General features: G+C 34.6%; 1 protein-coding gene across 2 annotated transcripts; it reads left to right on the top strand.

Moving 5' to 3' along the window:
- Window positions 1-4,707: 4,707 nt before the first annotated feature.
- On the top strand, window positions 4,708-14,727 carry LOC148610750 (uncharacterized). Of its 2 annotated transcripts, none has more exons than XM_088596093.1 (6): window positions 4,708-5,222; window positions 6,071-6,182; window positions 6,918-7,049; window positions 7,500-7,686; window positions 13,079-13,244; window positions 14,541-14,727. In XM_088596093.1, the coding sequence occupies exons 1-6, from the start codon at window positions 4,805-4,807 to the stop codon at window positions 14,582-14,584; spliced, it is 1,059 nt and encodes a 352-aa protein (XP_088452219.1). In that variant the 5' UTR covers window positions 4,708-4,804; the 3' UTR covers window positions 14,585-14,727. The 2 variants fall into 2 exon arrangements, with proteins under 2 accessions (XP_088452219.1, XP_088452218.1); XM_088596092.1 differs by having other exon boundaries at window positions 4,709-5,222; window positions 14,537-14,727.
- Window positions 14,728-24,137: the final 9,410 nt, after the last annotated feature.

The following is a 24,137-nucleotide window of genomic DNA, read 5'->3' as shown; positions in this document are numbered from 1 at the left end:
AAAAATTGGAACAAAACTGTATGTACAATACACATCTGCAAGAGATGAATAATGCATGCATTGTGGGTATAACAGATGCACAGACAATCACATCTAGTTGTGTTCTACAAAAGGTTTAAACCTGTTTTGTATTTATTTTTATGGCTTACCAGAGAAGTCTTGTTCCGTGTATTTTAGGGTCAATAAGCGATTGTGATAAAGCATCATATTTAATTATCAAATCAAATCAAATATATTTGTTGTAATAAAACATATTATAATTATGTTTGTGACAAAAACAAACCAAACACAACAGAGAAAGAATTGCCTGTATGAACCAAAAGAAAAGATAAAAATAAACGCGCAATGAAGATTGCAGTGATTTATCGAATGTTCCCCATGTAAAAGAATATTCAAGGGAACCAAGATTCTAGCGGAAATCAAAAGAATGTAATCAAAGACCAGACCGGGAAAACAGAAACTCCCAACAAATACATAAAACAACTAAAAAATACGAACAAAGAAACAAAAGTAAATGAGCAATTCGGATTCTACACTAAAAACTGGGAGCATGGATCAGGTGTACCGGTAGGGTAAGCGTTCTCTGCTTATCTGGAAACACCCACCGAGTTGCTCATAAAATGTCGAATCTGGTAGATCAAAAAAGAAGGAAAACTATGACACCGTTGAACAAATCGGTTCTGATGGTGCAGATGGATATACCATAATAATCCACGAGTTCATGAGCACGAACAAAATTTCTGTAGTACTGACTTCAATATTGTAACAACATAACCCTAGCTCTTCCAGAAGCCTATAGCTAATTCTAATAAATCTAGCGCGGTACAGAAAGTCTGTGTAGTTACGGCAAGCTCTGGCTTAATGTATGAGTTGTGATATGAAAACTCTGGCTTAGTGCATTAGGTAGTACAATACAGTTAGGTCATTTCTGAAAATTTTGTCTCATTTTGTTGAAATAAATCTGTTTTGAGGCAGTCCGCACAGAAATTTCTAGTGTTTTGTCATAAAAAGTGCATATTTTTGAAATCCTTGGAGTGTGGAGGTTCAAGTCATTTATAGGTAATTAAGTGATTATTGTCCAGTAGCCATGGTAACATACTGAAAAAAATATTACTGAGTTTAGTACAAATCAGGGGCGCCTTTCCATAACTAACAGCCAATTACTATGTTTTATAAAATATCAGGCACTTAGATACTACCACAGGATGAAAGCATGCATGGAGTAGGTGGAAAAAAGGGTAAAATTCATTCTCTCACAATTTTAGTTTCAAAAAATCGTGCGAAATAAGATATTTTGAAAATCAGCCAGCTGATGCTGATGAGAGAACTTAATACGGCAGGGGACTGAAAAGTTCCGGATACCATTCTTCCTTTAAATTACATCTGTTTACCATTACATATATTACATCTGTCAATGAATAAATGTTAAATCTCCCTTTGGTCGAAAATTTTGGATGATTGTTAAGAAATCACTAGGGCGGGTCCCTTCTTAAGTCAGTTAGCCCCATCTTTCCGGAATTTCTGGCTTGTATATATTTGGTTATTATAGGATTTGTCCGTAACACAAAGGAGATCGCTGTTGCCAACATTCCACTTAAGTCCATTACTGTAAAAATTTACAGATATAAGTGAAAGAGTATTCAAGGGAACCAAGGTTATAGCGGTAATCAAAAGAATGTAATTCAGGGACAAAGACCAGACATGGAAAACAGACATACACAACAAAGAACATAAAGTAACTAAAATAATACATACAAAGTAACAAAAATAAATGAGCAACTCGGACTCCACTAAAAACTGGGAGCATGGACCAGGTGCACCGGTAGGGTAAGCGTCCTCTGCTTTTCTAGAAACACCCGCCGAGTTTCTCATTAAAAGTCAAGTCCGGGGTATACAAACGAGGAAAGGAAAGCTATGACCCGTTGAATAAATCAGTTTTCATGGTGCAGATGGATACACCATAACGATCCACGAGTTCATGATGACGACCATAAAACTTCTGTAGTGATGACTTCAATCTTGTAGCAACATAACCCTGTTCCAGAAGCCTATTTGTTAGAGTTCTAGCGCGATACAAAAAGTCTGCGTAGTTTCGGCAAGCTCTGGCATAACGTATGAGTTGTGATATGAACACTCCACACGCAGGAGCCGAAGGGATATTGCCACAGATGAAAGGAAAGTTGACAATTCTGAATGAAAAGTCATCACGTTTGTCGTAAAGTTTGGTCAATACTTTTCCTTTATCATCGATTTCTAAGTGTAGTTCAAGATATGAGGCTGATTTCACAGTATCTGTAGTATCCTTTATCTCAAGTTCTGTTGGGTAGATGCGATGTATCAAATCCGCGAAATTAGGATTGTTTAAAGATAATACGTCATCTATATAACGGAAACTGAGATTGAAGGATCTAGCCAAACGATATTCTTTCTTTCGGATCAGATCAGAAAACATGTCAATGTTAGATCAAAGTACATAGCATACATTGTGACAGAAATAAATTCACCAGATACCTGAACATCTTTCATTTGTGACGTTTAACTTGGTTACTTCTTATCTACATACGAACATACAGAACCTTTTTCTGACGCGGTCGGTATAGCTTCGCTTTTTACCCTTTGACCTTAAGGACGCTCTTCTATGGAAACGCAAGTCACCTGATCGTAGTTCTTTTTCCTGATTGGCCAAATACTGATAACTTAGCGGCGTTCGAAAAATCTGAAGCGAAAATTTGGAATTGCGTTCGAAAAAAACTTTATCGGAACCTTAAAAATTGCAGGCCATGTGTTATTTTCTTGAAAGAAATGTAGAAAATTAGAAGTGAAAAAGAACTAAATTTTAATGCGTCGGCCATCTTTTTTTAAGATAGTACTTGTTTTCATTTTGAGCATGATCAGTTTCCATATAACTATATTAGCATGATTCCCCTTGTATATATAAAACAACTAAAAACTTAACAAACGATTTAAAACACCAAGCAATTTCAAACGTACCCCCATGCTATTAAAGTTCGTAGTTTTAAGCTGTTGTTATGCTTCTTTATAGATGAGTTTTGATGCACGGCAGTAGATTTCGTCTGTCACTGAATATTGACAGCTACGGCGTTCAAAATTTCTGCCAACTATACACAGATGTTACTGACATAATGGGGTTTATTCAAGGAATGACTGTTATATTTTTTCGGTGTATGAGGAATAAATAACATCAATCACGTGGTGCACACTAAATTACCTTCGTAGGCGGTAGCCTGTTAGTTTTTACGTGTGCATCAAAAGAAGTTTAAAGGAGTATATCAGCAAATTAGGGTTGATGACGTCACAGTCACATTACAAAATTTGGTCTATGAGATGATGGACAAAATTTTTCATCCAATCAGAAAGCGTATTACACCTGACATTAAATTTTTATTTGATATGCGCCCCATGATTACATATGTAGATTGGTATTTGGAATAAAAGGAATAACTCTACCTGGTACTTTTTACAACCAATTTAAATTCATCCGGCCGCTGTTTTTACGCGTAAAAACATATTAAAAAAAGTAAAAATTCGATAAAAACAATAATGAATAACCTTTATCAGAACATCAAAGTAAGTAATATGTGGTCGGATTACTTTAAACATATTTTATTTTGTAATAAACAGTTTCCGTAATCATCATCTTTTTTTTTCGAGGTAAGGTGATTAGCCTTACGCTCAACCTAGATACCTCCAGGCTCCTGTTTTCTTTCAGGGTTTTCCTTCCTGATGAACTCCTTCTGTCCGGGTCTCCTGTCTGGGTTTGCTCACATAGCCTTTGACTCTCCCAAGTCATCTACAAGGCAGTAGGACTATTTAACCCATAGCTAGGATCTAGGTTTGCAGGTATCAGGGCATAGCCACACACCGGTGGGCCTGGCATACCGTGCATCTAGGAGCCTAGTCTCCTACGACACCTTGTGATTTAGCCTGGGCCGCAAGGTACCCAGTTACCATCTGCCACCTCGTGGAGGATCCCATATCTGGGTCACATAGGTCTTACTGTATGAGAGGCTATAATTGGAAGGGAAGACTGACAAATTGCTTCCTTTTCACAGCAAGCTGCTATCCAACGGTGTGGTTGCAAAAACACACACATTGTGCGCATCATACAATTATTTGGCAAACTGGTGCCGTGACCAAGGAGAGACGGAAATAAGAAGAATAAACAGTATATAATATGCACCAGATCACAAGCTCTTGGGACCAGAATTTTAATTTTTTTTAAATCACAAAAAAATATCATTAAATCATTTTGTTTCCATATTTGACTAATTATGCGTGTTCTCAGACATGTCCGCTTGTTATTTACAATGTTGTTTATACCATGCCCAGTCTATCTCCTTTAAATTTTCTAAGCATAGTATAAACTGAGCATAGTATAAACAGCATTAGAGTGCATTTATTTGCAGCAATGTATAATTTGACTGCATTATGTACTTTTCTAAACGAATTAATGACCTCTTCCTCTTTGTATACTATACTCGTGTAGCCCCCTGTGGGCCCTTAATTGGCCATAAAATATGTTCTATGTTCTGTGTTCTATTCGATTATCTGTCGATATTTCTTATTGTGAATAAGAATTTTTTATCTTTTTTTTTCAGATGACAATAATAAAATTAAAGAATTATTCGAAAATGCACAGACCTATACACGTATGAACATTTGCGGAAATTATTCGGGTTTAGTCCCATTCGACTCTATTATTACAATAAAAACATGTCTGCGCCCAGTACGAAAACTTGATTTGTCTTAATGTCTGTTTTTATACCCAAGGGCGTCTTTAATAATGACATTCAAATTATGGTTCACGTTAGCAAGCCATTTGATTCCTAGAACAAGATCCTTGGTTCAACATAAATACTTTGTTTTCTATCAAAATACACGATTTAATTCGACCTTCAACGCAGAGAAAAAATGTGAAGACCTTTCAAGAATAGATGTACAAAGAGTAGTCCCAAAACAAATTAAAGACCTGCATGAGCGTTATTTATTTGTTCGAACATGTGTAGAATTTTGGGAAGATCTACCAGCAGGAGTTGCGTTTGATACAGCATATCTAGACACTCACCCAGATGCTGTCACCTCCCAAGATGTACCGGTGGTAGTTGCTCTACACGATTCACCAGGAACTGCAAATGATCTTATTCCAATACTCCAACCTTTCTGTAATATTGGATATAGGGTCATCGCTGTAAATTTTCCAGGTAAAATGAGTTGCATGACTTTCAACAGTGTCAATCGAAATGCTGTCTTTTAAAAAATAGTGTTGACCAAGACAGTTGTAGGAAACTACATGTATATTGTAAAGGAAAAGGAATAAAAAAAATGCTTTGAAATACGCAGGTTTTTCTAGTTCTTATACTGTATCAACAATTTCTCTCTCACATCATAAAAAAATCTGCATTTTATTATTTAATTATATGCTACATGACCCTTGTTGGACCATAAGGCTCTAGCCCTTTCCACCATTGTCCACCCTTACTTTACTTTAAATGTGATCTATTCTAGTTCTAGCTCAATGGCATGTCTTTATACAAGTAAGTTTCTGTCTGACTCAGTCTTGCCTCCAGGTAGTCTTTAAGTGTCAGTTTTTGTAAGAACCAGGCAATGGTATATGACGAAAGCCACCATTTTGATGGTGCAATCTGACTACAATGTACTAGCACCATCAGAAATAAGGAAAAAACAAAATTTTCCTTATCTTTTTGGTAAATTGAGTTATAATTTCATTGAAATGCATTGAAAATGAACTTTTCAAGGGCAGATAACTGTCAAAAATATCACTTTTCTATCATTCTATTGAAAAAATTCTGAGCAAATATAGAGATGCAGAGATCAAACAGTAGCCTTTTCATAAAGAGAAATAATTCTTAAGTGAAATTATGTCAGTGAATTTTTGACATATATGTTTCTGAATTTTCCTATTTTGCCTGATTCTTACAAATACTTACACTTAAGACTTGCTCTCATTTGCTTTCTAGATTCCTTCCTAGACTCACTCTTGTATTGTTATTTGTTGGTTCTCTCAGGACATTAAATGATTTTTTTTTAGGTTTTGGGAAAACCAAAGGAATAAATGTTTATGATGAGTCGGCATTCACAGGCAGTACAGAAGAGCGTAGCGAATTTTTTCACTCTTTTCTACAGACTATTGGCGTAGGCAGGTAAAAATCAGAAATACATTGCACACTTCTGTCAGCATGAATCTTTATTTCTCCCCTCTATACAGTGGAGGATTCCAGTGTGTCTCAACATTAATAAAATTTGGGTTATTTCAGTTATTTCAGTACTTTTCTATGGACATGAGTGAAATCTTGTTTAATTAAAGCCCAATTCTCATGATCAAATTTTGCGCATGTGAAAATTTATTTGCATATACATAAATGTACACACAGGTGCAAATTCATCCATGTGAACGATGATGGTCTACATTTACTCACATGTGTAAATTTGCCCTTGAAATAATCCTGAAGCATCTGTGACATTGATATTTTTTTAATGCTTATAAAGGGAAGAAATGTGTGAAATTTTACCAACATTTTTCCATGGTGCATTTCTACTAAATTTAACTTGTCAATATCTTAAAAATGCTAATTTTATAAACATTTGATGGTTATTTCTGAAGCTTATGGAGTAAAAGTACTAAGATAATGCATTAAAATCTGCATTTTTCTTCATATTCTACACCATATACACATTTTGCCTGAATCTTAGACAGAGATGTACTGACAATTCAATTTACATGTACAGTTGAGATAATGTCTCAAGTTACAATTTGGAATATCACGGCTGAAATTTTGGAAATTTGAGTGTGTACTATTTCCATTGGGAAGGGGGCTGAAATTGGGACCCAAGATTAAGGTTTGAAAATCACTGAATCTCCTTCCATTGTTTTGCAGTATAGACCTGCTGATTGGACATGGCACTGGATGTAACACAGTCCTGAATTATACAACCAGTATACATTCTGTGGACCCTTCAGTAGTGAAATCCATGGCTTTGATAAGTCCTATAGGTCACAGATATAGCAGGTAGGATTTCAGTGAAGTCCTATGGGTCACAGACGTAGCAGGTAGGATTTCAGTGAAGTCCATGGTTTGATAAGCCTTATAGGTCACAGATATAGCAGGTAGGATTTCAGTGAAGTCCATGGCTTTGATAAGCCTTTTAGATCTCAGATATAGCAGGTAGGATTTCAGTGAAGTCCATGGTTTGATAAGCCATAGAGGTCACATATATAGCAGGTAGGATTTCAGTGTAGTCCATGGCTTTGATAAGTCTTTTAGATCACAGATATAGAAGGTAGGATTTCAGTGAAGTCCATGGTTTGATAAGCCATAGAGGTCACATATATAGCAGGTAGGATTTCAGTGTAGTCCATGGCTTTGATAAGTCTTTTAGATCACAGATATAGAAGGTAGGATTTCAGTGAAGTATATTTGTGGTGTTGGATTAAAAACTAGCTTCACCTTGTTTTTCAGCTACCTGAATATGTATCCTGCCATTAGAGAATTTGAACAATATTGGAACCAGTTCCCTTTACTGAAGCCAGTCCTGAGACTGGTGCTTCACATGACTTCAGTTTGGAAATTCCGGTTCTTACTGAAATATCCATGGAAGTACCATGTCAGGATTATGTTACACTATGCTGGATTTCAATATCCTTTGGTAAGCATAATGAAATTCAGTAAATCAGGCCCCTGCGCAACAAAACTTGAAAAACTACTTAAGTCTGAGATGCTTGTGGCATCATGAGTTTACCATGGAAGTTAAAAATATTATCTGACTTTAGCACTTTTGACCCCAAGGCAGAGGGGGGTGGGGGGGGAGGTGGTGATTCATCATATCTCAAGATAATTAATGAAACTATTTAGATACATTTGTTATGTCCTGAAAAACTCTACTGTGTTCATGTCCTTTGATCTGCTATATACCATGACATTACTTTTGACTTGTTATAGTGTGAAAATTTTGTCAGGAAATTTTCTCAAACTTTGCAACAACATGATGACTTTTCAAAATTGTCAACTTTCCTTTCATCTGTGGCAACATCCCTTCAGCACCAGTGTATGGAGTGTTCATATCACAACTCATACGTTATGCCAGAGCTTGCCAAAACTACACAGACTTTTTGTATCGCGCTAGAATTCTGACAAGTAGGCTTTTGGAGCAGGGTTATGTTGCTACAAGATTGAAGTCATCACTACAAAAGTTTTATGGTCGTCATCATGAACTCGTGGATCGTTACGGTGTATCCATCTGTGCCATGAAAACTGATTTGTTCAATGTGTCATAGTTTTTCTTTTCTCTTTTGTCTACCCCGGACTTGACTTTTTATGAGCAACTCAGTGGGTGTTTCCAGAAAACCTACCGGTGCACCTTGTCCATGCTCCCACTTTTTAGTGGAGTCTGAGTTGCTCATCTACTTTAGTTACTTTGTATATATGATTTTAGTTACTTTGTTCTTTGTTGTGTATGTCTGTTTTCCATGTCTGGTCTTTGTCCCTGGATTACATTCTTTTGACTACTGCATAACCTTGGTTCCCATGATTACTCTCCCATACTTTTCTGCTGTAGGGTATAACCAAACTTTTAGTATATCCAGTGACCTACTCTCATATATGCTCTTATTGTCAAATACAGTTTCTATGAGGCCTACTGAAGGATTTCCAGTCAAAAGATATTTAGGATTAAGAAATGCATGAATCACTTATCATAAGGTTCTGCCTAGTTTTAAGGCTTTATTTTGATTTTAGGAGGTAGCTAGAGTTTGTTTTGATTTTAGGAGGTTACAGCTAGAGTTGATTTTGATTTTAGGAGGTAGCTAGAGTTTAATTTGATTTTAGGATGTACATGTAGCTAGAGTTCATTTTGATTTTAGGAGGTTACAGCTAGAGTTTAATTTGATTTTTGGAGGTAGCTAGAGTTTATTTTAATTTTAGGAGGTAGCTAGAATTTATTTTGATTTTAGGAGGTTACAGCTAGAGTTTATTTTGATTTTAGGAGGTAGCTAGAGTTTATTTAGGATGAAGCTCAAGTTTAATTGTGCATATATATCTTTGAAAACTTTTCTTTTAAGAACCAAATTATATAAAAATCAGGCACTTCCTACATATATGTTAGAGGTGAAGATTCATGGTGAAGAAAAACCCACTGAACAAATGATGCTATTTCTATCTACATACATTATATATTTACCTTACTATAGTTCTTTCTATGTAATAATACATGTATCTAGGTACAGATCTGTATATCTGATTTCTATGTATAATACATGTTTCTATGTACAGATTTGTATATCGGATATGTATAATACATGTATCTAGGCACAGATCTGTATATTGAATTTCTATGTATAATACATGTATCTAGGGACAGATCTGTATATCTCATTTCTATGTATAATACATGTATCTAGGTACAGATCTGTATATCGGATATGTATAATACATGTATCTAGGCAGAGATCTGTATATTGAATTTCTATGTATAATACATGTATCTAGGGACAGATCTGTATATCTCATTTCTATGTATAATACATGTATCTAGGTACAGATCTGTATATCGGATATGTATAATACATGTATCTAGGCAGAGATCTGTATATTGGATTTCTATGTATAATACATGTATCTAGGTACAGATCTGTATATTGGATTTCTATGTATAATACATGTATCTAGGTACAGATCTGTATATTGGATCTTTATGTATAATACATGTATCTAGGGACAGATCTGTATATCTGATTTCTATGTATAATACATGTTTCTATGTACAGATTTGTATATCGGATATGTATAATACATGTATCTAGGCACAGATCTGTATATTGAATTTCTATGTATAATACATGTATCTAGGGACAGATCTGTATATCTCATTTCTATGTATAATACATGTATCTAGGTACAGATCTGTATATCGGATATGTATAATACATGTATCTAGGCAGAGATCTGTATATTGAATTTCTATGTATAATACATGTATCTAGGGACAGATCTGTATATCTCATTTCTATGTATAATACATGTATCTAGGTACAGATCTGTATATCGGATATGTATAATACATGTATCTAGGCAGAGATCTGTATATTGGATCTCTACGTATAGTACACATATCTAGGTACAGATCTGTATATTGGATCTCTATGTATAATACATGTATCTAGGTACAGATCTGTATATATGATTTCTATGTATAATACATGTATCTAGGTACAGATCTGTATGTATGATTTCTATGTATAATATACATATCTATGTACAGATCTGTATATTGGATCTCTATGCATAATACATGTATCTAGGTACAGATCTGTATATTGGATCTCTATGTATAATACATGTATCTAGGTACAGATCTGTATATTGGATCTCTATGCATAATACATGTATCTAGGTACAGATCTGTATATTGGATCTCTATGTATAATACATGTATCTAGATACAGATCTGTATATCTGATTTCTATGTATAATACATGTATCTAGGTACAGATCTGTATATTGGATCTCTATGTATAATACATGCATCTAGGTACAGATCTGTATATTGGATTTCTATGTATAATACATGTATCTAGGTACAGATCTGTATATTGGATCTCTATGTATAATACATGTATCTAGGTACAGATCTGTATATTGGATTTCTATGTATAATACATGTATCTAGGTACAGATCTGTATATTGGATCTCTATGTATAATACATGTATCTAGGTACAGATCTGTATATATGATTTCTATGTATAATACATGTATCTAGGTACAGATCTGTATGTATGATTTCTATGTATAATATACATATCTATGTACAGATCTGTATATTGGATCTCTATGCATAATACATGTATCTAGGTACAGATCTGTATATTGGATCTCTATGTATAATACATGTATCTAGATACAGATCTGTATATCTGATTTCTATGTATAATACATGTATCTAGGTACAAATCTGTATATTGGATCTCTATGTATAATACATGTATCTAGGTACAGATCTGTATATTGGATCTTTATGTATAATACATGTATCTAGGTACAGATCTGTATATTGGATCTTTATGTATAATACATGTATCTAGGTACAGATCTGTATATTGGATCTCTATGTATAATACATGTATCTAGGTACAGATCTGTATATTGGATCTCTATGCATAATACATGTATCTAGGTACAGATCTGTATATTGGATCTTTATGCATAATACATGTATCTAGGTACAGATCTGGATATTGGATCTTTATGTATAATACATGTATCTAGGTACAGATCTGTATATTGGACCTCTTCAATCAACTAATTCTTTCATAGTGCCTAATTTATATACAATCTGTTTGTTTTTATCCCAAAAGTGCGACAAATAAACAAAGACTGGTCTAGGGTATGTAAGTCTCGTCATATGACCCTTGATTTCACGAGAATGGGTCCTAGACTCCTAGTCTACCATTTAAAAGCATGGAGATTTGTTATTTAGAGAGCATTGAGTTCAGTGTTAAGGGCAAACCATCTTTTTGTGTAATAAATACCTATAAAAAATGACAAATATCTATTTCTACATGATAAAGGTATAAAGAAAAAACATAAAATAGAAGATTTTGCAATGTTATACAGCGTTTCGAGTACCCGGAAGTAAACAATAAAATGCAGATCGGTCTTTGGTTTTCAGTACGTTCTACGTCAGAAATCCCGGCCAAGAAAATTAAACTAGAATGAGACTCACATACCCTTTTGTGGTCTGTTACTGTTTCTGAGTGAATAGATATGAATTTGGTTGGTTTTTGTCATGCGTGAATTGCCTCTTGCCTGATAGTTTAAAAACTGCTACTTTAAGTATTTCATGGCTTTTTATGTTGAATTTAAAACCTTTGTTGGTAAACCTCACTGTGGTTCTTTCCTTTTACTGTCTGGCCCCAGCACCAAAAAAAGTGTAAAAAAATACTTTATTCTGAGAACATTCTTACTTCAATATTAATGGTAACTTTGATCCAAGTGTTTGGATTTGATGATGTTACTAATTATTAAAATTATTCTCAGACTTCAGTATTTGTTTTTAATATTTGGTTATGTGGTCCATAGGTCATTTTTGGCCTGCCATCAAGTGAAAAGTAATCCCCCATTAAATCTTATTCTTATTCTTTAATAAAGCAAAAAATGGTAGATCCAATTAGTGGCATGCAAAGATCCTTAAAACATCCAAATCTCATATTTGATTTCCAAATTGCAATTCTCATCCATTTTAAAATCAAGAAATTATATTTAACTTAAGTAGCAATCATTCTATTTTCAGTGAAAGGGTATGGAATTTTTTCCTAGACACACTTTTTGTTGTCTTCCAAGTAAATAATATTTTTTTCCCAACAAGTCGAAAATGATTTTTGTTCTTCAAAAATGTGGTTCAAGCTATGTAAGTTATACAATTTTTTTCACATTGATGGATTAATTTTTTAAAATTTTTTCTCTAAAGTTCTGAAACAGTTTTTTCTAAAAAAAAATCCATAGCCTTCCTCCTCCAAATTCAAATGGTTGCTGCCATAATTGACTCAACTAAAAGCCAGTTTTTAAGGTTTTTCTCACTCTCAATAAAAAAGTAGGGTAGTGTTGCCTCAACACTTAGGTTCTGAACTTTAACCCTCATTACATGTATTCAATTAATACACAATACCCTAACAGCCAAAAGCTTTCAACTTTGACCTTTCTTTAAGACAGTGAAACATGTACATTCAGGTGCAGAATTAGATATTTTGAAACAGAGGGTCCCAAAGAAAAAGAGTGGGTTCAAAGCCATGCTTTGCTCAGTTTTGCCCAAAGTTTTGCATGTAATTGATAAAAAGTGTTGGTCCAATCTCCAGCACCCCTGGATCAGTCACTGCAAAATGTTGCCCACAAGTCTTGATAAAAAGGAGACTAGGTGTTGATCTAAGGAAAGGTATGCAGGGCTAATGCCCCTCTTAAAATGGGTAAATTTTTTGGCATCAAATCAAGATTTTTCACATATTCTAACCCCTTACTGAAATAATATTTGAAAACTTTCTATTTCAGTTACAAAGTGACAGTAGTTCCTTAAGCTTTAAGCCTTTTCCTTTTCTGATAACCCACAACGCCAACAGTAGAATAGTAGATATGGAGTTGATGGAAGAATACCGGAATCTCTTGGGTATTACAGAAACTGATGTTATTGGCAAGGACAAACTTCAACCTGGTACATGTAAGTTTTTTTTTAATAAGCAAAATACAGGTCATAACCGTTTACATGCAAGTTGTGTGTAATGAGCAAGAACTGATCTCAACCTGGTAGTGCAAGTTTTAGTTCTAATAGGCAATTGTGTGTAGTCTGATCCCAGCTTGGAACATGTACGTGTAAGTTTTGTGTAAATGGCAAGGAGAAATCTCAACCAGGAACATGCTAGTTTTGTGTCATAGCCAAAAACCAATTAATGAAGGTTATAACAAAATTGCCAAATGATAAACTAAAGCAATAGTCAAAAAGGAAAGATGGTATAATAAACGGCAATATCAAAGGAAAAACTGGAAGGTTGGAAATCACAACATTGGTCTAGACTTGGTACAAATATTTCCCACGTAGGTTTTGCATAATGAGCTAAATCTCAAATATGTGCATGTGTTTTGTTTTGGGTTTCTCTTCTTTATTGATTAAAGGCTGCATTAGGTCACCATAGCAATCATCTTGATTGCAATACATGGTAATTTTTAATGTATGTAACAGGGAGTAGTGATCTACTTCCGATGCTGAAATTGGAAAGAACTAAAATGAATTAAGAAAGATTCTCCCGCCAGTTATCTCCCTTTGAATAGGACTTAATGAATCAAATTTTGTTATTTTTTAGTTAATGCATATTCGTCAAAATGTCTTGTTTATGTATTTTATTTATAATATATCTATTTTTATACCCCACTCAACAAGTTGATGGTATATTGGAATCTACTTTCTGTCATTCCGTCTTCTTTTTTAATTCTGTCGCAATTATCTTGGCTCTCAATTGATAGATTTATTTCAAATTTAGTGTGTAGCTTTACATAGATGAGGCATATACTGTAAGCGATTTTTTGTGGTGTCCAATATCAGCTTCCAGTACGAGTGGGGGTATTCCCAGCACAACAACGCGTGCAACTTTATGTTATATTAACTGCAATTTACCCATTGAAGATGTATATGTATAATATTCCTATTTAAATTTACAAGGTTCCTGAATAGATGCACTCTACCGGTGCACCTGGTCCATGCCTCCAGTTTTTAGTGGAATCAGAGTTGCTCATTTACTTTTGTTTCTTTGTATGTATTATTTTTGTTACATATTTTTTGTTTTGTTGTCTGTTTTCCAGGTCTGTCTTTGTCCCTGGATTATATTCTTTTGATTTCCGCTAGAATATTGGTTCCCTTGATACTCTTGTGCAATATATGTGGTGTGTCTAAAACACTTTTAAACGTCCTTTATTAAATAAATATTCTTATGTACTGAACGATAAATTCTTTTGTAGACAGACAGCAGCGATATATTGTTTTTGACGATGAAGATTATACTTTAGAGAAATATTGTGGACCTCTATCATTACTTTTATTAGAATTGTTGAAGGATGTATTAAAAAAGAGATAGTACTGGCTTTATTTAGATAGATTTTTATATTGTATATTTTTTTTGCCATTATGTCTGTAATAAAATTTTATAAAAAAAAAGTCATTTTGTGAATTGTAGTTCTATTTTTCGGTAACGTACGTTGACACATACTGACAGACAGACAGAAACTTATTTAATCTTATTATATTAATGCATGGATATTATTTTGTTTTTTTCCTGGTCGGACCAAGTTTGACGGGGGTTAATAATGACATCACATTGATACGGTTAATATCCATTATTTTGATTTGATGTCAAACCACATTCCTTTAAACCCGCTCAACAAAATTTGAAGCAAACGACGTAAACAATGAATAATCAGACAATTTGTTTGGTGTTTCTTCCGTATATGTAGATACTCGCCGATGATACAATCGAATATGTCCAAAATGAACTGAAAAAGATCAAATACAATCTAAACTCCCTATTTATGGATCAATTTTCAAACGTCATCTCCCCAGAAACGGAAGAAACCATTGATTTTTATACTTCCGCGAAAACGATTGTGGTTATATTATGGTAATAATATTTAGTTGTCGTCGTCGTCGAGTAAAAGTAACTGGCGTTACACCGCATTAGAAAGGCTTGGATTTATGATGGGGGGATGTGACTTGAGATAGAAAACTCCGGAGCATTGATCTCTTCCATGCCGGCACTACTTTTGCAATTCCAGAATAGTGGAGGAACGTCAGCGAAACGGAACTGGAGCTACTTTGGAGTTTGTGGAAACAGTAGGAAAAAGGGACCAAAAAGGGGACCAGAAACAAGCATTTCTTTTTCTGATTTCTAGGCAATAACTGAAGCAAAGAGTAAAGGCACAGACTTGTAAGAGTAATCAAGGGAACCAAAGTTATAGCGGTAATCAAAAGAATGTAATCCAGGGACAAAGACCAGACATGGAAAACAGACACACACAACAAAGAACATAAAGTAACTAAAATCATACGTACAAAGTAACAAAAGTAAATGAGCAACTCGGACTCCACTAAAAACTGGGAGCATGGACCAGGTGCACCAGTAGGGTAAGCGTCCTCTGCTTTTCTAGAAACACCCGCCGAGTTGCTCATAAAAAGTCAAGTCCGGGGTAGACAAACGAGGGAAGGAAAACTATGACCCGTTGAATAAATCAGTTTTCATGGTGCAGATGGATACACCATAACGATCCACGAGTTCATGATGACGACCATAAAACTTCTGTAGTGATGACTTCAATCTTGTAGCAACATAACCCTGTTCCAGAAGCCTATTTGTTAGAGTTCTAGCGCGATACAAAAAGTCTGCGTAGTTTCGGCAAGCTCTGGCATAACGTATGAGTTGTGATATGAACACTCCACACGCAGGAGCCGAAGGGATATTGCCACAGATGAAAGGAAAGTTGACAATTCTGAATGAAAAGTCATCACGTTTGTCGTAAAGTTTGGTCAATACTTTTCCTTTATCATCGATTTCTAAGTGTAGGTCAAGATATGAGGCTGCTTTCACAGTGTCTGTAGTATCCTTTATCTCAAGTTCTTTTGGGTAGATGCGATGTATCAAATCCGCGAAATTAGGATTGTTTAAAGATAATACGTCATCTATATAGCGGAAACTGAGATTGAAGGATCTAGCCAAACGATATTCTATCTTTCTGATCAGATCAGCTATAAAGTCAGCCTCATAAGAGTGAAGGAATAGATCTATAATGAAAGTGAATGGACCTCAATGGAATTGTACCACAAGGTGTCCTAATAAAAAATTTAAAAATAAAGGCTGGGATTGATATTTGAGGTTGAAACTCAAAGTTAAACCATTCAATTCTTAGTTATCTTGTGTCAAAAGTTTAGTCCCAGTCCAAATTCATTCCTTTATCAAGTTTGAATGGTGTGTACATATTGCCTCACTGCGGTCGTATTCAGCTGCACACTTCGAAGAATTTAATTTATTGGGATTGTTGAAATAAATTTTACAAAGTATAGGTATCTATTTGATCTCTGCTCAAATTGTTTCTTTGCTGGTATTCAGATTAAATTCATGCACCCGATGATTGGACTAGTTGTTGGTCCCTACGGAAACTGAAAAGTCTAATTTCTCGTCAAGGTCTATAAAATTGGTAACAATTATAGATATGCAGCTATAGAATTGAACAAAATTATTTACATTCAACTTAAATTAATTCCTTCCACAGACCTAATAAGTACTTCCTGGTCACGGTTTACTACGTATCATTCCGCTAGCTAATTGAATGTGAGAAAATTAACAAATAAAGACTTGTGCACTACTCATTACAAATTGATGTAGCTGTTTATGATGCACTGTACATGTTTATATTAAGAGCCGAGGGTTATGGTCTGTCATAGGAGTGAACTCTTTGAAATATAGCTAATACAGTCTTGATTGAATTGTATTAAGTTGTATTTTAAGAACTTCTCCGTCTAAGAATCAGGGAAAACGTGTATAAGGTGTGGCACATGAAATAAAAACGCACAGAGATTTTATTATATTATCCAAGTATTTATACCTTATAACCTCAAGAAATTACTGTCAAAGTGTTTGTAAAGTTTGCCTTTTTAAGATATTGATAGTTCAAATTTAGTTGAAATGCACTATTGGAAAATGGCGGGAAAATTTTCCCGAACTTTTTCCTCATATAAGCAGTCAAAAATATTTACCTCACCAATGCTTCAGGATAAATTTGAATAGCTTTTCAATTGTTTTCTAGATGTATTTGAATATATTTGAGGCAATAAAATACCAGATTGAGAAAAATTTGCCTCTTATTGCCTGATTCTTACACAGAATGGTACTTAAAACATTAAAAAAGTCAACGATTCAGAAGGAACAATAATGTGTCTTATAGTTTACAACCATAAAACTGTGTTTCTCACTTATGTAAATAGGTCGAAATAAATCTTACAGTTGTTAAAATTTTGTGGTGGGAAATCTAAAAAGGTGGAGAGTTTTATTCTCCTGTAGTTAAACTGTCTATTGAATTCGTTTCATTTTCTATTCATTTTAAGGTATTAGGTCTCAGTTTTATCAGCTTCACATCATAAATTTCACTTACTTCAATTAGGGCTGTATAAATATTTCTATGTTTATTACAAGTACATGTATTTCATATATTTATTGTTTCAATTATTTGATGAATTAATTTGCTTTGCTTGACCTAAATTTAACCCTTCTGAATTCGTCCTGTTTTTCATAAATGATATAAACACTGACGAAATCTGAAGACACTTAGGTTCATTTTGATATTTTTTATTAATTGAATATGATTTGATATGTACATTTTCTCCTGTTTAAATATTTTCTTTAGCTCGTTACTTGTTCACACTGCAAGTTCATACCTTGTAAAGTGGGAGTCTTGAGTGCTATTGTCTGTAAGAATCGGGCAGTGGATGAAATACGCACACACATCTTTCAAAATATTATTTAATTTAATATCTGAAATGCAAAATTAGCATTTCAATTTTGCCTGATACTTACAGAAAATATATATATAGAAGGGTCTGAAAAATTATTTGATGAATTAATTTGCCCTAATTGAAGTAAGTGAAATTTATGATGTGAAGCTGATAAGTTTACGTTATCTTCCCTGTATCAATTTGATCCGATGGAGCGGTGTAGTGAATAGAGCCTTCACATTCTGAGACGTTATATATAGAGCGCTGGACTTTGTGCCGGCGATGTTACCATAGATGTCACAGCGGTACGAGTTCGAGTTCCGCGGAGGGAACGACCAAAAATTTGCAACGCAAATTTGACAGTTCTAACATCGTTGGGAATTTCATATATTTATTTTTAAAAAGCGTGAAAACGTCAGTCTGTTGCATTTGTGCGTGCGTGCGTGTGTGTGTGTGTGCACGAAAACATCGTTGAGGGCTATTCCATCAATATTATATGTTACTGATTTTAATTGCAGTGTATAATCATGAGCTATATATTATACAGTACTGAAACGTTCTGTGCTTTCAATTTGACAAGCAGTTATTAGGCTTAAAAAGGAAGAAAGGAGGGCATTAAATTTGAAATCTGGAGTTTATCAGTATATTTTTGGTAAAAAGTTATATACTATTTTGTTAGAACTTTATCATGGCCACATTCCCCTCTTTTAATCGAGGAATTATAGTCTTATTTAACATTTTCACTTGCATCAATTACTTGGTACTAAAATATTTCTGTGGACTGAAAGTATTTAGTTAGGTCTGTTTACTCCTATCTTTTCATTATTACGAATATTTAATAAGATAATTAACTGGAAATAGTGAATAACCAAAATATTACCAGTTCCGCTCACCCGTCAAACCTAGGCAATCTTCAGCCCGGAGATTGCTTAGGTTTAACGGGTGAGCGGAACTGGTTACGCTCGGGTGTTAAATCTTCAATCGTTCTTGGCACGAGTGATCATATTTTGGTTTTTCGTGAAAACGAATTGCTTATCCTATTTTACATATAGATTTCTTCATAATAATCAATATTTTCGACGTGAAATTTAAATTCTGTGATTTGGCGGATTGACATCGAAGTTTTGATGTTCTAGGCGGGCGAAAGTCCGAGAGTGAAATTTCCGAATTTATTTCACCGTGAATTATCGAAATTTATTACACTGGGAACATTCGATAAAACACTGCTATCTTTAAATAATAAGTAAGATCGTTGAAAGAATTTTTTGTGGATGGAAAAAATCGAAATCATAAGTTTTCAAGGGATTTTCCCCCTGAAAAAACCGGGCTCTGTTTAAGGAGGTAGGCCTAGGGCAAGGGATACAACTCTTACAAATCATTGGAACGTTTTACATCAATATCATGTAAGCATCAAAGTAATTTGGACAGATTTCATTCTGTTTCAAATGGAAGCTTCATAGGCTGTGGTGAAAATGAATATGATAAAACATATCACTGATTTCAAGAGTTACGCCCCATACCTTAGGTCTACATCCTTATTGTCAGACAATAAAACAGGAGTTGCTATCCAGACTGTCTTCTACAGTATATATATTTGGCTCTTCTGTCTCACATTATTTGGTACACCACAAATTTTAATCATTGTTCACCGGGAATGTTGAATCTTTCTACAAAAAAAAAAAAAAACGTTGAAGGCAGATGGCACTATAAAAGAACAGGTAAACTAGCAATTTCTCTTGTTAATGATTTTATATTGTAAGTAATAATTCATTAATTTGGAATCGTTTACGAAGCATATGTAAGTACTTCATATCAAAGTCATTCTACACACAAACTGCATACGCTTTTCCGACAAAAAATGAACGGTTCTTGAGTATTATTTAATACTAATGAATTTTATATGGGAGTGTCGCATTCGTTCTAAAGACCAATACACCCATTGAAAAGTTAATTAGAAAATTTTATTTCTCAATTCATCTTTACCATCACGTCGTTAATCTTTGTGATAGCTTATATAGAAATGTAATATGGACTACAGATGTGTTCACAAAAACCCGCTTTATTCTTTAATGACAAAACTCAGTAAAATTTCAGTTAAAGTCCACCTTACATAAATACAAATTATTCTCAACTACTATACTCTTTAACTGCCGAATATAGAAAATGCATTTTGTTTGACATTTGTATTAATTCTGTATTTTTGAAATATGCAGATTTTGTATTGATAGTATCCAAAATATACTATTTCGGGAATGTTTTGTCTAGTAAGTTTTTCGGTAACTTTCCGTCTAGTTCTGGATTGACAACTCACCGATTTTTACTTACTTGCAATGTGACGAGTGAAGCTTGTGTGGCAGGACATGCTTACCACTCCGGAGCACATGTTGTTTATCTCGTTTTTAGCTCACCTGGTCATATAGTCATCACTTAGCGTCCGTTGTCGGCGTCGTCCGTCGTCGTCGTTTGTTAACATATTTCAAAACTCTTCTCCTCTGAAACTACTGGACCATTTTGAACCAATTATGTATGTTTATAAAAGTGTTCTGCATAGAGCAGATGTAGGGATTTTTTTATCCGTCGAATAACATGGCCGCTGTTACTGAAAAAAAGAACATAGGAGTCAGACAGACCTTTTTACCCAGTTATTGCCCCTTTTGATGGCTTTTGACTATATTTAACGTTATTACTTTCAAGCATCTTCTCCTATGAAACTTATACTTGACCAATTTTAACCATACTTTGTGTGAATGTTCCTAAGGATATTCTGCATAAAACTGATATGGGAATTTTTTATCCGTCGAATAATATGGTCACCGTTACTAAAAATAGAACATAGGTCAGTCACTAGTTTTTTCTTATATCTGAAAATCCGTTAGGTTTAGCCAAATTCTTTCAATTGCTAAATGATTCTTATTATAAGGCCTACAAAAATCTGCGTTAGATCGAAGTTGTTGGATGACTCCATGTTAGAGTTCTTTCCCTTGAAAGGTGAAAAATGACGTTTTTTAAATAGTTTTCAGTCAATATCTTGAAAAATATTATGGTTGAGTAATCAAGGGAACCAAGGTTATAGCGGTAATCAAAAGAATGTAATCCAGGGACGAAGACCAGACATGGAAAACAGACATACACAACAAAGAACATAAAGTAACTAAAATCATACATACAAAGTAACAAAATTAAATGAGCAACTCGGACTCCACTAAAAACTGGGATCATGGACCAGGTGTACCGGTAAGATAAGCGTCCTCTGCTGTTCTAGAAACACCCGCCGAGTTGCATATAAAAAGTCAAGTCTGGGGTATACAAACGAGGAAAGGAAAACTATGACCCGTGGATAGAAAGAAACTTTCAATTGCTGAAATGATCCTTTTGACAAGGCTTACAGTAGTCTGCAGTGAACAACAATGTTGGACGACTCCTTGTTAAAGTAATTGTCCTTGAAAGCGAAAAATGATGTGTTTAGCAATTTTTAGCCAATTTCTTGAAAACAATAGTAGATACAGAGAAACTGTAAATTGATGAAATGATCTTTATAATAAGTACTACCAAACTCTTATTAAATCAAAATTGTCGGACAACTCCTTGTTAAAGTAAAATTAAATTAAGTGGAAAGTCAAAAATTTAACAAGGTGAGCAATTCAGGCCCTTGAGAGCCTCTTGTGTTTAATAATATTATTTTCGTTGGAATTAATATTGCAAGTGCTTTAATTCTTGTGTGCTGTTTTTTATCTCCAGTTTTAAATTAAATTTTTTTATTTTATTTGATCGATTGTCTTCATTGTGTATATAAAAAAAAGTCCACTTTCTTGGTTTCACGTTTTTGCCATGTAATTGTATTAAAATCCTGAACAGCTTCAACTTTTATGCTTCGATATTTTATTTTGATCAATATTGCATTACCCCCTTTTTTAGTTTCATGTACATCATTAATAAATTCCCTTTGTGTCATGCAGATCTGTTTTGCTATTGGGTATCATGATACGAATCGTTGATTGGTTATTTTTTCTGCATTGAACAAGGAATAAACGAACGCAATACTCCATAAAATATTCATCAAAACCACTCAGATCACCCTTGGTGTGATGCAAGTATCGAAGAACTTTGTTTCGAATTTCAATTTGAAAATAACTAGTTTTAAAATTTTAATCATTGACGTCATAAAGCAATTAAAAGGGGCTTTGAATTAGAAGATCGGGAGCCACATTTAAAACTCCCAATACTATAAATTCCAATTAAAATTTGTACTTTATTGCTTTTTATTGTGTTAAATCTGTTATTAACCCGTTCTGTTTCCCTATAGACATAATTTGTTTCCGCGCTTAGTACGCTGCAGATCTTGTTAAATCTGTTAGTTATTAACCCGTTCTGTTCCCCTATAGACATAATCTGTTTCCGCGCTTAGTACGCTGCAGATCTTGTTAAATCTGTTAGTTATTAACCCGTTCTGTTTCCCTATAGACATAATCTGTTTCCGCGCTTAGTACGCTGCAGATCTTGTTCAATCTGTTTGTTATTAACCCGGTTTGTCCTCATTGTAGACTTAATTGTAGTCTGACACTGTAGCCACGATAGGTATGCAGCATATTCTATTAAGTATGTTAGTTTGTTAATAAACCGGTATGTCCACGTATAATATAATTGGTAGACTGACAATGTTTCCCCGCTAGGTACGCAGCAGATACTGTAAAATCTGTTAATAACCCGGTATGTCCTCCTTGTAGACTTAATTGGTAGTCTGACTGTTTCCCCGCTAGGTACGCGGCATATAAGAGATAGAGGGACGAATACTTAGCTGTCACTCTTCACGTTGACGTACTCCCAAACAGTTAGAGCGGGGAGACGCTATCGGACCCACGTGTGGTCTGGGAGTAGGCCAGAACGTCATCAGAGCAGCCCAGCCGCTAGCGAAATATACTCTGACTGAGTTCTTCGGTTAGGTATCCCGGAGGCTGGGCTTGGCTACTTCCAATTACTAACAGACATCTACTAACATAATCGCCGTAAGGGGCGGTCGTGCGAGATCCGTAAGGATAGTCAAGACCCTAAAAAACCCCAGTCATCATGCTTGGCTGTTGAACTCCTTCAAGCACCGGGCAGCGGCAGTCAATCGTTTTTTTTTTTTCTTCTCTTAACTAACCGCTATAGACAAGCCTTTTGAAGTTTTATGAGTTTATTCAAATCATTCGTATAACCTCTAGTAAAATCATTCACATTTTCCCGAGTGACAAGATTTTTGCCAATGAAATTTCAGACGCGGTTTCGGAACTTGAGTACTCGTGGCATTCCAGAACGCCAACGGTACGAAACTGAAACTGCTTTGGAGTTTGCAGAATGATGTGTCAGTCTGTCCGAGTGCGGGTTGTTGCTTCTGTAGGCTTTTAATAGTTCATTAAAATTCTGAGTCAGCGTGACACACTAGTACAGATTAATGCAGAATCTGTTCGACTAGTAGTCACGTCTCGTTCTGACATGCGTGAACTATCTGCCATAAACAATTCAACCAATCACTCAATTTAAATGTAGGCATGTAACAAAGAAACTTAAAACGTAAAGAATTGACATAATTTATTTTACAGATTCAGAGAAACCTGTCTATACCGAACCCAGAATAATCCGAAAACCTGTTGAAACCGAACCCTGAATAATCCGAAAACCTGTCTAAACCAGACACTTTTGAAGTCCCTTTGTATCAATTTTAACGTATTTTACAGTGGGTAAACCGAACTCCTGTCTAAACCGAACACATTTAAAGTCTGTAACATGAAAAAAGTTCGGCTCCATAATTACTTTGTACTTTTGAAAAAACAAAAACAAATTCTACGTGTTTACAGTGTAAATGTCTGCAGTATCCTTGACAGCTAATTTATCGGTTGATTGTTTGAATCTAATGATGCCCTTTATATATTCTGCTCGTCATTTTATGTAACCTATTAACATTTTATGTAATTCTATTGCTGAAACATCATTGAACTTTTGATCTTGTTGTAAAGTTAAATCTATGTAGTTGTTGGCATTTAACAGATAAGTTTAAATGTTTCAATCGAATATATGATTCTACCGCGTCACCTCATATGATGC

Source organism: Perna viridis, chromosome 8 (assembly GCF_037379345.1).
Source record: "Perna viridis isolate PV_CMFRI_1.1 ecotype Kerala chromosome 8, ASM3737934v1, whole genome shotgun sequence".
Taxonomy (NCBI): Eukaryota; Metazoa; Mollusca; class Bivalvia; order Mytilida; family Mytilidae; genus Perna; species Perna viridis.
The sequence above is the reverse complement of the archived record's forward strand: the minus strand, read 5'-3'. Positions and strand labels throughout refer to the sequence as shown.

Bases quoted from the DNA above. Each gene is read 5' to 3' on its own strand.
- LOC148610750 (XM_088596092.1), top strand. From the start codon at position 4,805: ATGACATTCAAATTATGGTTCACGTTAGCAAGCCATTTGATTCCTAGA. The intron at 5,223-6,070 runs GTAAAATGAGTT...ATTTTTTTTTAG, and splicing joins CATCGCTGTAAATTTTCCAG to GTTTTGGGAAAACCAAAGGA. The intron at 7,687-13,078 runs GTAAGCATAATG...TTTCTATTTCAG, and splicing joins CTGGATTTCAATATCCTTTG to TTACAAAGTGACAGTAGTTC.